General features: G+C 35.2%; 1 protein-coding gene across 3 annotated transcripts in view; it reads left to right on the top strand.

Annotated features, from left to right (window-relative positions):
• LOC106058155 (glutamate receptor 3-like) overlaps positions 1–15,844 on the top strand; it is a 37,058-nt gene that overhangs the window by 5,230 nt on the left and 15,984 nt on the right. For all 3 annotated transcript variants that reach the window (XM_056037958.1, XM_056037956.1, XM_056037957.1), the window contains exons 3-5: positions 5,373–5,558; positions 6,390–6,644; positions 8,954–9,150. In XM_056037958.1, the coding sequence (XP_055893933.1) occupies positions 5,373–5,558; positions 6,390–6,644; positions 8,954–9,150 (638 nt within the window). The remainder of the gene's footprint in view (positions 1–5,372; positions 5,559–6,389; positions 6,645–8,953; positions 9,151–15,844) is intronic.

The raw sequence follows: 15,844 nt of genomic DNA on the forward strand, positions 1-15,844 counted from the left end.
CTCTGCCTCTTGAAGATTATATTGATACTAGATCTACTTGTTAACTCTTTCTCTCCGAACTGACGATATCAGCGTTGATTCCACCAGAATGTGGTAAATAATTACGGAGAGATAGAGTTAATGCAACGTACACACAAACAAATAGTTTTAAAACAAGAACAAAGACAAAGACACAATTACTCTCACAGTGAAGAATTGAGAAAGAGAGAGAGGCAAAAAGAAAGAGGGACGGAGAAAGACCAAAAAAAAGAAAAAAAAAAGAGGAGACTGACAACAAAAGAGGGAGAAAGTAGGAGAAAGAAAAAGGGGGAAACGGGGGGGGGGGGGGAGCTGGTGTAAAGTTCTAAAGATTTTGTAGTACGCAAGAAACATGTAGATCTTGAAACGGAATGATTTTTTTTTCTATAAATGCAGACATACTGCTGAGCTTTGACCCAAACATAATAACAAATGAAATGTCAGAGTTTATTTCCCTGAACACTCTGGCCAAGTTAGAGCTACTTTAACATAGTATTGGATAGTTTCTTGTCATGTATGTACATAGTCCACTCGCCTCGTCAGCCATCTTTTCGAACGGTAGGGGAAACAAAGAGCAAAATAAAAAAAATCCTTTAAAAAACAAACAAACAAAGGTTATCTAGAGGGGAAGAACTCAGTCCTTAAAACTCTATCTGCCAACAATGTACAAGTGATTTGTCTTATTCGGTATACAAAAAATGTATCAATAATTAATTGACTCATTGAGTATTTTTGTTATCGATTCGTGTTTTGTTTGTATTGAAGATTTTCATAGTTTGAGACGAATTCGTAAATAGCAATACAGAATACGGCAGTACATGTGTTGATAAGCTAGCTATTTTCCTAAACAATATAATAATTGTTTGGTATTTTTCAGCGCAGTAGAATAAAATTTCCGAACCTTTTCTCTTGTAGCCAAAAGCATTTTTTTCTTATATTTAGTTGGCCACATTGATATTTCAAAATGGCGGCCTTGATGTTGTTAATTGTGTCTATTTATTTCAATATATCTTCCATTTCTTCCTCTTTTCATTTTCTTAAGTCATTTTTTTATCCATTACATAGGCACCACATTTATCGTTTTTTTATATCGCTTTCTGTTATTTTTCTTCTGTCTTGTATTGTTTAAAGAATGACAATCGCAAAGTGACAAATCAAAGTGTAAGATTGCGGTGATTTACTTCTAGTGTGAAAAATCTGCAATATTTTGGTAATCAAGACAGTAGCGTAGCAAGATACCCGTGGGCCCGGGTTCAAGAGTATATTGGTGGGCCCCTCCCCCAATAAGACAAATACAATGTATGACAAAACAATTGAGTCATCTGAATGTATCGGTACATTGACCAAAAGACATTCCAATGCAAGAAGAGTAGCTTTTTAGCGGCCCCCGAAAGGGGAAAAGACGCTATAAGTTTTGTGTGAATGTCCGTCTGCCCGTCTGTCCATCTGTCTGTCCGTCCTGTTTAAATCTCGTAAAATAGAAAAGATAGTGAAAATCCGACATCACAATATTTTAGATCATTCAAAGTTCTGATGTAACTGCTACTTTTTTCTTTTCTGAAAGCGAAAAATCTATTTTTTTTAAATCACTTATGCAAGCATTTATTTCATAAAAATGCACCACTTTTATAACTATTAACTATTAAACACACAAACACTTGAGGCTCTATATCAGGGGGGACGTTTGTGCTTTATATTTGTAACACATTTATGCAAACAGTTAGAGATTTTTTGTCAAAAATTTTTGTTTTTATATTTAGGTTATACTAAGTACTACATTTACACACAATCTAATGCTTACTAATATTTTAAAGAGAAAAAATCTATTTAGTATGCATTATAAGTTACACATAATTTAAAACGAATAGTAATCTTGTAAACTGCATTTTCTTTTTCTATTTTTTTCTGCAATGGGCAAAATATAAATGTCTTTTGTTCTTGACTATTCGAATAATAGATAGAGCCTTTTCAAAACCATAAGATCACTTATAAGACATCAGTTAGGCCAGGGGAGGCGCGGTGGCTGAGCTGTAAAGCGCCTGGCTTCCGAATTCCGAACAGGGGGTCCCTGGTTCGAATCCTGGTGAAGACTGGGATTTTCAACTTCGGAATCTTTGGGAGCCTCTGAGTCCACCCAGCTCTAATGGGTACCTGACATTAGTTGGGGAAAAGTAAAGGCGGTTGGTCTGGCTACATGACACCCTCGCTAATCGTAGGCCACAAAAACAGATGAACTTTACATCATCTGCCATATACACCACAAGGTCTGAAAGGGGAACTAGTTAGGCCAGGTTCACATCTAACTTTAAATTCACCTATCCTTTGATCTGCTGACTGTTGGGGCACTACACAAGATCTGTCAACCTTCCCTTTTCCATTCTTATCTGTCATTTGTCTTTGATATAATTTCATTCGGATGTTCTTTCTGAAAATATTGAAGCCTGCCTGGGTGGACCACTTCGGGGGCCGATTTTGAGTTTGTGTTTCCACGCAAACTGTCTTTGTAACCTTGTTAATAATCTTATTTTATAATCACTTTACTCTGTTTGAAGTCTCCAACAGGAATTCAAAGTCAATGTTTGTACAAGTTTAAACGAGTACGCGGAGTTTCAAATATATAAAGATGAGTTCTAGTTCTAGTTACCATTCTACACAATGACATTCCTAAAACACTTCTAGGTGTCAAACTTTGAAACATTGATACAAACTAGTATCTAGTTCTACGTCCATTATTTAACAGTAAATAGATCGAATATTTATTTACTGAACATTTTTCTGCCATTTTAAGTAGCAAAGTAAGAAACCAGTGCATCTATTTCTAAATGCGCGAGCGGCTTCTTCTGATGAAACAATGCCCAAATGCCATTGTAGTATCCAGTCATGTTGGAAGCACCATCATAGCTTAAGCCGTGCAACTTAAGGATAAATAGGGATTTTTTTTAAATTACTTGGAGCATTTGTTCAGCAAATTCTAAAAAATATGAAAACCTAAAAATGACTAATTCTATTTCTTTGGATATTGCCGCTGTTGCATCATAGGAGATCACTACCAGTATAAAAAAAAAATAATACGAATTTGGTATCAACTTTGTATTTGTCTTGAGTGCTGCCACTAATGAAAGACAAATGGTACAGAATGGATGTCCTAAAGTAGCAGTATTTTAGCAAGACACCGAGAGGTCCTGAAGTTTTGTTAGAATCAACCTTTTGAGTCGGAAGAGCCAAAAATTACAATTTACAAAATTTTAAAGTTTCTAAAGAGCCATAAGATTTTTTTCTTCCAAACAATAATAGCACTAACATAAATAGTTTTTTATTTTAAAAAAAACAATCTATTTATTCATAAGAAAAAATATCAATTTATGTTAATATAAATAATGTTTTACACAACAAGTTAGATTATATATATATATATATATATATATATATATATATATATATATATATATATATATATATATATATATATATATATATATATACTATTATATATATATATATATATAAATATATATATATATGTGGTCTTATTAGATAATTACTTATTTATTTAAGTATAACATTTAAATATACAAACATTTACATACACTAACTTGTACTTTAATAACAAACAATTGAGAAAACAAATTCGGTGGTAACTATGGCTTTGCATGATTTTAGAAAGTTTGGATAAATTTGGCTCATAACTTGTTGTTAGTTTCAAACACGACTATAAATTTTCATTTGTTAGTTGGCTTCTTACTTTTTTAAAATTATATTCATGCAAATAATTGTTCATGCAAGAGAACGCTTGCTCGCACGACATTAGCTGTATCTTCTCCTATAGTTTGTAGTGAGAGCGGTAGCAATCCTAGAAGTTCTTCTTTTGGACGTTAGGAAGACATATACCTGACAAAAAGTGCAAATTGTGCAGAGTTTTTATGTTGCAAGACACATCCATAACAAGGGATAAGGCAGAAGAAAGTTCAATATCTTCCACCTGCAAATATGTCACCTTCAAGACATGGGGGAGGGGTGCGCTGAAAAGCGAGCACACCTGGCTGAGAGATAGAATCGAATCAGAACGATTTTTTAATTGATTTTTGTTTCGATAAAATAAATAATATTTGCCCATGGATTTAAAGAGACGCAGCTTCACATCCAAAGAGCCGCACGTGGCGCGCGAGCCGCAGGTTGCCGACCCCTGCCATAGACTGAAAAGATATCCGTCTTGGTTTGTTTGTTATTTTATTTTTTATTTTTTTTTTTTTGTAATCAAGAAATGCAAATATAGTTTAAATTCTGTGGCATTTTACGTCTCGTGAGACGATCTTTTCCCTTTGCAACTTCTTGTGTGACTAAAGAGGCCAATCCTTGATACACAGCTGCGATCACAGGTTTGGCATATAAGTACAACAAGATGAAATTGACATACTTTATATAAAAAAGAAATATAAAACATATATAGCTTTGAAAAATTTGAATAATTTGCAGCTGTCTCGAAATTTTAATTAGTGTCAATCGGGACTATCCATGCTTCTTAGCCAAACTCTCTCTATCCCCCACCATTCCTGTACTACCCATAAGTGTATAACTATAATCAGACATGAAAAAAAACGAATGGGACAATATGGAGACGATTGTCACCTCAAACGCACGATTAGGGTTAGCCACCATTACAATTTCAAAAATCGGATGGAAAGCACTGCCTTTTACGTTTATATAAACCCTGGAACATAGCTCAGGATATTTTGAGAGAGCTTTTTAAATTCTATTTTTTTATCGAGTTTAACTAAAGTGCATTTATTTCTTCACTTCGGTGTCACCCCAAAGTTCTCAACTAGTCAATAGTCATGGGCCCAGGCGCAGTGGGCCCCTGATGGTCGTGGGCCCGGGTTCATCAAGCCCCTTCGCGCCATGGATGCTACGCCACTGAATCCAGACAATTTTAATGAAACATAATAAGTGCTGCTATGAACTGTCTTCACTAGCTTATTGTTTTCAAACCAAAGTTTCAAACATAACATTGTGACCTATTTTTTTTTCCAAAAACAGGGACATAACTCTTTTTGTTTTCTTTGTCCGAGTTATTCTGTCGTATTATTATATATTTTATATCCTTTTTGAAGCGGGTTAAAATTTTAAACCATTAGGAAAAGGCTTTGGTATCGGTCTTAGATGATGACAATGATGTGATGATCAATATAGTGTAGACGCAGTACGAAATTGTCTAAAGTGTAGCATCACAAATCTTTAAACCATTACATTTTTGAGTTTTTAGAATCAAGGTGAACATAAACTACATGACAATTTCAACACTGCAATTGAACGATATCATTAAGTAGTTTGATTTGAGGACGTCTCTTACCTTACAGGACTGATTCTGCAAGATGACCCTCCCACGCAGGACCAAGACTACGAGCAGGCTTTTGACTTTGCCACGATGGTCATCAACAACAACCTGCTGAAAGAGCTCAGACACGAACGTGACCAGGCCCAGGTGTACAACACAGTCAGGAACAAGACCATCTTTAGCGACAACTACAAACTTGGAGGCGCAAGTGAGTTTTTACTTTCGCTTCTTTAGGCACGTTTTGAGCTAAATTTCGAATTCAAAATTCCCAGTATGCATCGTGATTCGAACTCAAAAGTCTTAGCTTGTCAAAAGAGCGTTCTATTTAGCGTATCAAGTAACAGACAGCTGCTGAGCTAGACAAATAACACGATAGTGCTTCTTCAATCATTCCTGAGACATTTCGTAAAATAACAAATAAACAGAAAAGGAATCTGAATTTCTCCCTTCACAATCTTTGTATTGAGCCTATAGTGGTGCTCTCTGCTTTAGGGAACTTGGAAACTATTTTGTGCCCCAAATAAATCCATTTCAATTATTCTTTTCTTGGTAAGAAAAATTTCCATAAAAGGTATAGTAAAGTATCCTTCAAACAATATTGGGTAGATGATGTAAAGGTAATCTGTTTCTATAATTGACGGTTAACAAGGGTATCATGTGGCCAGCACAACTAAAAACCCTCTTTATTTTCTCCAACTGACGTCCAGCACCCACTAGAGTTGGGTGGACTATGACAGTCATAAAAATCCAGAAATTCAAAATCCCTGTCAGTAAGTCAAGCGCTTAACCATTCATCCATCACGTCCCCTCCAATAGTACAGTACTTAAATAAAATTTGGGAGAATCAGATTCAAACTAAAATCGAATTTCACGAATGTCTGATCACATTGTATTCGCAACAAGAGAGACTTTAAACCATTTTTCCGTATCTTTTTTTTTTTAGAAGTCACTTCATATATTCTCCTCAAACTCACACATTTAGCATCATATTCATGACCTAATCGCATCATTTAGCGTCCTTTTTTTTTTTCCTCCACAGTTTGTGGAATGGCCAGCGAAGGTGTGTCAGTTATCGTGGGGACAAGTCTAGCGTCCAGTTTCAATACTATACAGTCCTACTGCCAGGCACTGCGGCTGCCCTACATCTTGGCAACGCCCTCGCGCCCCAGCCTACTGGAAGGCTATCAGTATGACGTCAGCATATGCCCCCCTTATGTGGAGGCTGTTATGAAAGTAGTTGCCAACTTGACACTTTTTGAGAACAAAATTTTCTACGTGTATGACAGCGATGACGGTAAGTGGGTCACGAGAGATGTCAAGTTGTCAGGCGCCGTTATTAACTAGATGTCTTTCCTATTCTTTTAAAAATCTTTATCTGAAATAGACATAATCGTGGTAATGATGGTGTAAAGCAGGGGTTCTCAACCTGTGGGTCGCAACCCCGTTAGGGGTCGATTGACTATTTGCCAGGGGTGCCTAAGATAATCAAAAATATGGATTGTTTTTGTCTATTCTTCTATTGCTGTGTGTCTGGGGAGGGAGGGGGCATGGCAGAGTTGGGGGATTGTAAAAAGGGGTCGCCGAGCTTAAAAGGTTGAGAACCGCTGATGTAAAGAATCCAATCATGTAGAAGATAATGTATAGAATATAGTCTTGTAGAGGAGGATTATCAAATCTAGTCGTGTAGGGGATAGTGTTTAGAATCAAGTCTTAAAGAGGATGATGTATAGAACCTAGTCATTTATAGGATGATGTATAGAACCTAGTCATTAAGAGGATGATGTATAGAACCTAGTCATTTAGAGGATGATGTATAGAACCTAGTCATTTAGAGGATGATGTATAGAACCTAGTCATTTAGAGGATGATGTATAGAACCTAGTCATTTAGAGGATGATGTATAGAACCTAGTCATTTAGAGGATGATGTATAGAACCTAGTCATTTAGAGGATGATATATAGAGCCTAGTCATTTAGATAATGATGTATAGAGCCTAGTCTTTAGAGGATGATGTATAGAGCCTAGTCATTAAGAGGATGATGTATAGAGCCTAGTCATTTCGAGAATGATGTATAGAGCCTAGTCATTTAGAGGATGATGTTTAGAGCCTAGTCATTTAGAGGATAATGTATAGAACCTAGTCATTTAGAGGATGATGTATAGAACCTAGTCATTTGGAGGATGATGTATAGAACCTAGTCATTTAGAGAATGATGTATAGAACCTAGTCATTTAGAGGATGATGTATAGAACCTAGTCATTTAGAGAATGATGTATAGAACCTAGTCATTTAGAGGATGATGTATAGAACCTAGTCATTTAGAGGATGATGTATAGAACCTAGTCATTTAGAGGATGATGTATAGAACCTTGTCATTTAGAGGATGATGTATAGAACCTAGTCATTTAGAGAATGATGTATAGAACCTAGTCATTTAGAGGATGATGTATAGAACCTAGTCATTTAGAGGATGATGTATAGAACCTAGTCATTTAGAGGATGATGTATAGCAATGTTTCCCTAACTTTTTCCTTAATGGAACACTTCGCTAGTTCTGAGTATTTAGGGGAACACTTTGCTTGTTTTTTCAGAGAGATTAATACACGTGGTGGCCTACTAGTTAATAATGGCAGTAGTTCGTGGAACACCTCTAGACGTATAGAATCTTGTCATGTTGATAACAATATATAAAATATAGACATGTTGATAACAATATATAGAATATAGACATGTTGATAACAATATATAGAATATAGACATGTTGATAACAATATATAGAATATAGACATGTTGATAACAATATATAGAATCTAGTGATATAAAGTAAAGTTCCCCTTTCAGACCTTGTGGTCTATATCGCAGAGGATGTAAAGGTCATCTGATTCTGTGGCATACGGTTTACGAGGGTGTCATGTGGCCAGCACACCGAACAACTGCCTTTACTTTTCCCCAACTAATGTCAATCAATAAGAGCTGGATGGACTTAGAGGCGCCCAAAGAACCCGAAATTAAAAATCCCAGTCTTCACCAGGATTCGAACCCGGGGCCCCCGGTTCAGAAGCCAAGCGCTTTACCGCTCGGATGATGTTTCTAATCTAGTCATGTTGAGAATCTAGTCTTGTAGAGGATGATAATTCTTGTCATAAAGAGATTGATGTATAGAATCTAGTCATCTAGCGCATGATGTACAGAATTTAGTCATGGAGAGATTCAGAGCCGGATCTACGATAGTACAGACTGTTCAACCGCCTCATGTGGGATCATTACAAACTTAAAATAAACAACAACAAATATTGATATATGAAATAAATGTGAAAATATTAGGAAAATGACATTGGACTTGCAAGTAGTCATACTTAATTTCTTTCTTGACAAATATGACATACTTTTAGATTTATGTTTTTCAACATGTGTAAAAACACTTCCACCAAGAACACGGCCCTGGGTCTCCATCTACTTAAACCCGGCCCTAAAAATTGATATTACTTTTTCATGTCATCGGTTGTAAGAAACTTAATAGTTCTAATAGAGATTTAATAAGAGCTTGTTGTCATGTATCACAAAGTAGAAAATGTTCTGATATGCTGTATTCTCTTCACAGGACTGTGGCGAATTCAAAGACTGTATCAGTTGTTTCAGCGGAAGGATATAAACCCACCAATTTTGGACGCATTCCGAATTCGAGACGTAAAGAATTCCTACACTATTCTGCGTAGCCTTGACCTCAAGCAAACTTTGGATAAAACCATCGTGCTTGACCTTTCCTCGACCGAAGCTTATAAAGTTGTCCTGGAACAGGTTAGTATCTCTTGACTATTTTCACAACCTTTTTGACCTATTGGTGATCAAAAAATAGTACATCGTCGCGACCCTCTTAGCAAGCTTAGATGGTCTGGTGAAGCGCTGTAGAAGCAGGTAATGCATTCTCCTGGCGTCCCGGTGCATACTTAATAACAACACTAAACTGAATAAAGAACAAGAAAAAATATTTTTAAAATACCATTTAAAAAACATAGCTTAAAGTTATCGTTGTTGTATCAATTAGTTTGTACCAGTCAGATAATTAAATTTTAATTTGATCTAAAGTCTAAACAAACAAAAATACATGTATTCGATTAGAATTATTTTTACCCATTTTTTTTTGTTTTGTTTAGCGTAATTTAATGCTTATAGCTTTCTCAATACGCTATGATGCTATAACTTGTCTGTGTAAAAGGTTGCAGAATGCGAATGTCGTGTAATGCTGGGTTCTTGCTTCCTGAAGTACTCTTGAAACGTGACAAGACAAATACTATAAACTGACCTAAGTCCGTTTCAGCAGACAAACATGAAGTTTATTTACAACACAATAATAATAATACTGCACTCCTTGTTAGTGCTACAAGTCAAGAAATAATAAACAATCCTATCCGCATAACAGCGGTATCAAATGTATCCAATATATGTTAGTTACAAATCACGTCCGCATCTCAGCGGGTAACACTGTGCAGAAATATAGATCAACTAATACATGTCTCAAAAGACCACTGGCAACAACTGCCGATAAGTTACTTTCTAACTGAAATTACTACAGACTTTTCTAAGTCGCTACTGTCCATCCCGGACTAAAATATACTTGACCACTCGGTCCAAAGAATACCACTTGACTTAACTAACTTGACTTCACTTGTCTGCTTGACTTGACTGACTGACCTCTAAGTCTAACTTTATTCATTCTACTTCCTGTTTTCTACATCAGAAATTCCACGTGTCTTTTAAACTCTTAACATGACGTGAACTTTAGATCATGCAATGTCAACTAAGACTGTGACAGTCTGGACGAGTTGGAAAGGGTGGGGTGGGGAAGGAGAGAAAGAAAAAAAAAGGGGGGGGGTATCTGTGTGAATATCACTGTGATCGCTTTTTAAATGCATTTATAAAAAAAAAATATTAACTGAATTAGAATACTTGCTAAAGCCTCCTGAAGCCTCCTCAGGCTAAAACATCATCCACTGTGCCAGGAAAGTGCTTTGGATCTAGAGCTATGGTATAGAAGATTCTAGTTTGATGTTAGGCCTATTTATCATGACCTAGAAGACGGTGTGCAAGATGTTCCTGAACTTCTATTTAATTCTTTAATGAATACATGCGGGAATATCCTTCGGTTCAAGATATAAATTGTCTTGACCTCCAGACCAAATTTAATTTTAAAGAAGATATATTTTGAAAAAAAAAAATGTCCCTGCGTGACCAATTAGCTAGTTTGTTGTTTTTTTTTTGTTTTTTTTCACCAAAGATATACATCTCAGAGTCATTTTTCGAGATCTGTATCAACTCATGTTTTTGTTTTTTGAACCCAAGCTAATATATGGAATTTCAACCCAAAATAAACTCAACAATTTATAAAATCTAATCTTGAATCCCAAGATTTAATTAAAAAAAAATTTACGTGGCTACGCAGACTCTAATGTGCTCTGCATATTTTACCTCATCTAACGCAGACAAATCCTTTGTCCACCCGACAGTTGGTTTCAACAAGACTTTAATGAGGATTAAATGTATATTTATAAATATTCAATGTCGTCCCTGTGTCGTCGCCTGAAAGCCATGAAACGAACCAATGTCGAACTAAACGTGAATAAACCTCAACTGAATGTTAGCCGAGGTCCATCGCGTGTCCAAATAAATGTCCGTGACTCAACCAACAAACTGACCAGGCGGAAAATTACTGGAAAAAGAAAGTGGGGAGTTGTACGGTGAAGAAAAAAAAAAGAATCCGGAAGTGGGATAAATTAATAGAAGCTTAAGACTGAATGAAACTATAAGAAGAAAACAATGCGATCAAACACATTTATATAGTTCAGTTTTATGTATAGTTCAGTGACCACGAATGTGATTCTGTAGAGCAGAAGGTACGATGGAAGTACGGGTGTTGTAAGGCTTTAGGGAATATAGATCTAGATTGGAAGAGAGCATGACAACTTAGGCGTGCTTGTCAAGTGTATAATCTACATTTTCTTTTTCTGAACATTGCGCTGGGTCTTAGGTGGCAGTTTTGCTTTTAAGATCATGCAGCTGTGTCAATAGCCGGCTTAAACAAAATATTTTTTAATATTATTATTTTTTTTTAAATAATATTTTAAATTGTACTAGTCGACCGGCGGGGTAGCATACGCACCTATTTTGCAGGGCCGGTCTTAGATCTGTTATGCAGTGAGGTGTCTTCAAACTACATTCAGCCCTGCCATGAATAGAACTAAACATGGTTTGTAACCAGCGTATCGAGACTTCCTTTAGTTTGTGCACCAGATACACCAACACATCTAGCAAATTAAAGTGTTTTTTTTTTGTCGCCATGAATGAAAATCTCTAACAGCAGCATAGACTTTGTTTATTGTATCAAAATCTCTCCCAAATCTTCATCTTTTCTTATGTATCCTTTGCTTCTTTTTATACTGACATCAAATTTCCCCACTTCGAGTTCTCTTCTCATAGTTTCTTACCTTGATTTTATTTTTTAGAGAGGTGTCTTTTAAATAAACCAGATCTTTTCGTTTTGCTCGATGACTCGCCTTTGTTACTAAAGTTACCCTCGCAGACCTTGCTATATCTATGGGGCAGATGATGTAAAGATCATCTGTTTCTGTGGCCTACGGTTAACGAGGGTGTCATGTGGCAAGCACTACGCCTTTTTCTTTCCCCCTACTAATGCCAGGTACCCATTAGAGCTGGGTGGACTCGGAGGTGCCCTGAAAATCCCGAAATTAAAAATCCCAGTCAGTTCGGAAGCCAAGCGCTTTACCACGCAGCCACTGCACCTCCGTCGTCGTTAATATTGAACGTATAAATTTGGGTTTTTTAAATATTGTTATAACTCTGCCATGCGCACCGCCGCCGTTCAAGATAGTGCAGAAGGTGCGCACTTCTAGAAAATAGACTAGGAAGGATGTTTACCAGGGGCAGACTGGGTGTCATAATCGGCCCGGGCATTTCTATTTCAACCGGCCCATAAATTTTATATTATATGATGGACATCCAATTCTAGGTCTACCTGTCCTCAAAAGCATTATGTTAAATTTGATAATGTATCGATTGCTATGATACAGTGAATATAGGTCCTAAATACGTCGCTCAGAGGGACCCTTTTGTACGAGAATACTAGGCCTATAATAAAAGCTTTAACAGTTTCATGCGCGCCTTACTGACATCCATGCCGCCCTTATCTTATAAAATACAGACGTGATTTAAAACAAGATTACAAAGAGAGTTTGTGTTACACAAACTCAGAGGCGGCCCCCGTCGAAGTCGGATCCCTGTCGGATCTGCATATTCGCAAATAATATTCAAGAGGTGATTTAATTTTGATGGTCAAAAGTAATAATGTTTCAAAGATTGATTTGCCGTAAATTTAAATTTAAATTAAATAAAAAATAGTAGATTAGTTTTAGTATATTATAACATTGCAATATTGATCAAAACGTTTGGAAATGAAAATCTACACTTTTTTTTTACACTTTTTTTTTACACTTTAAGTTTAGAAATTGAAATTCTACATCTTAATCTAGTCTATTTTAGTCTAAACTAGATCTAGAAATTCTAGATCTAGACTCTAAAATAATTTTAATTAGAATATAAATCCAGATCTAGATATACTGTAATAAAAATCTAGATCTAGTTTAAAAAATCTAGATTAGATCTAAATCAAGATATCATTCCTTTTTTAAACGTGAGTCACATAACGAGGCTTAATAAACATTACTATGCCGAGTTCTTTTTTCATTTCATTTAAAGAATTAATTCCATATAACGTCAGAGGGAAAAAAAAAACACTACGTCACACGGCCTAGATAGACTAAAAATCGCCTTCATCATTACGAGCCATTTAGCGAGTGTTCATAGACTTTGGTGCACCGAGTGCGTTCTTTAAGCATTTCATTTAAAGAATTCATTCCATATGACGTCAAAGGATAAAAAACACTACGTCACACGGCCTAGCTAGAATAAAAATCGCCTTCATCATTACGAGCCATTTATCGAGTGTTCATAAACTTTGGTGCACAGAGTGCGTTCTTTTAGCATTTCATTTAAAGAATTCATTCCATATGACGTCAAGGAAAAAAACACTACGTCACACGGCCTTGCTAGAAAAAAAAATCGCCTTCATCATTACTAGCCATTTATCGAGTGTTCATAGACTTTGGTGCACCGAGTGCGTTCTTTTAACATCACATTTAAAGAGTCCATTCATATGACGTCAAAGAAAAAAAATTCCATTACCTCACAATAGGCTAGTACCGGTACCATAAAAAAATGTCTTTATTTACACGAGATATTTAACGAGGGTTCATTGACATTGGTGCACCGAGTTCTAATAGAATTTATTTAAAGAGGATCAAAGCCGCATTGTTTTTGCGTTTTGTCTGTCAGTCGGTCTGTCCGTCATCTTGATATAAAAAAAAACAACTTATTAAAAATTGATTAACCTTTATTTTACGTTTCAAAACATCGCAATAATTTTTAGGTATGAACACAATTGAAAAGTTTATATATTGGATTGTTCCGGATGTTTGTATAAATAGTAAAAGAAAAAGAGAATTTCAGATAAATGAAATACCGTTAATTAAATTTTTTGGATGGTCTCGTATAAAAATTAGATGTACTACAGCCATGTGGAGAGATTTTCATACCTTACTTTGGTGTTTGGATTATGTTTTCCTTAAAAATCGGAACATAATGTTAACGATAATTAGATTTTTTAATGTTTTAGGTAGAAAGTTAAATGTACTGTAAGAGAGTAGTGAGTTAAAATATTTTTCATAAAAATCCGTAAAAACATTATTTCCTAAATGAGAAGATTATTTGTTTATTAATTAGAAGAGGGAGTTCAAACAATTATTTGGCGTTAGTAGATTTTTAAATAAATTCGGAAATATCTGGCGACGATTTGTAAGAAACTAAATCCGGAACTTTCTTTATCGTCTACAAAACTTCTATGTTATGTTTCAGCAAGAAAATGAAATGTCTAAAAAGTAATTTTCAGTAATCAATTCTAGTAAATTACTTTTTTTTAAGCCCTGAACAACCTATTGTCGATATTTTTAAAATTTGTTTAAAGATGAAAATACGGAACTATTTGATATTGATAACCAAATTATATTGACGCATTGTCAAATAATATAAGTGTAATATTATTAAATTATGCGATTTCAAACAATCATTAGGCATAATTCATGTTTTATAAAACAATATCCGGAACATTTTTACACTTAATGAAATATAAGTCAGTATAGAGATTTTGATTTAGCATTAATATGCTATTTACATAAAAAACGGAACAACATATTATTGATAATGTGTTTTTGCAACGTTTATGCATGGAAATGGAATGTAATATAAATTAGAAGAGCAAACAAACATTTGTTTGGGTTGATTAGTTTTGCACAAAAAAATCCGGAACAATCAATTTTTTTTAGATACTTAACACTATTGAGATGTTACGGGAGGAACATTAAAGGGTAAATCAGATTTTTAATAGCTTTTAGAGTTCTAGTAGTTTTTTTAATCTAATCGTGACGGACAGACCGACCAACAGACAAAACGCACAAAAATAATCTTCTTTTATTCAGATGGGGGCACTAAGCAAAAAATAAATAAAATCAGATTTTTTTTTTAAAGTTTAAGGAATTGGTTTAGCACCTGGTCATATTGCGACGTTACGCTACTGCACGAAAATCGCTGCATAAAAAGTCCATTAAAAAAAATGTTTACATACAAAGTGCATTATTAGCCTTTATAAACAAATAGAAATGTTTTCTTTTAATTTTAGCAGCTAGTTGACCAGAAAAAACTATTATTTATATTTGTTGTAAACATTTCCTGTATATTTTAAAAATATATTTGACTTAGTGATACTGAAAATACACATAAATTGTCTATCTTTGTAAGCATATTGTAACATTGCCTCCCTTACATTTACGTAATTGTTTTAGAATTGGTGTATTTTTATGAAAAAATCGCTTGCATAATTAATTTTATAAATTAAACGGTTTGCTTTTAGAAAACCAAAAGTAGCCGTTGCACCTAAACTTTTCAAGCCGCATTTAATGATGAAATAATATTTTTCATATCTCTTCTAGTTTTCGAGATCTGAGTGTGACAGACGGACAGACGGACATTTTGCACAAACCTAATAGCGGCTTTTTCCCCTTACGGGGCCGCTAAAAAGATGATTACTATGGTCCTACCGGCCCATTTGGGTACCGGCCCACCGGGCATTTGCCCGAATGCCCATATAGCCAGTCCGCCCCTGATGTTTACATTAGGAGAAGAACGATTTCCGCCCATGTTTGGAGCCGAAATGAAGATGCTGTGCTTAAGGCAGATGTCCTATGTGTTTGTCATGTCCTCTTGTAAATAAACATCTATGTCTCGTTGAGTTGCCCCCTTCAGTTATTGCAATATTTTATTTTATTGATTCGTATACTCGGCATAACAATTTTATTTTTGTCCTCAG

Source organism: Biomphalaria glabrata, chromosome 8 (assembly GCF_947242115.1).
Source record: "Biomphalaria glabrata chromosome 8, xgBioGlab47.1, whole genome shotgun sequence".
Taxonomy (NCBI): domain Eukaryota; kingdom Metazoa; phylum Mollusca; class Gastropoda; family Planorbidae; genus Biomphalaria; species Biomphalaria glabrata.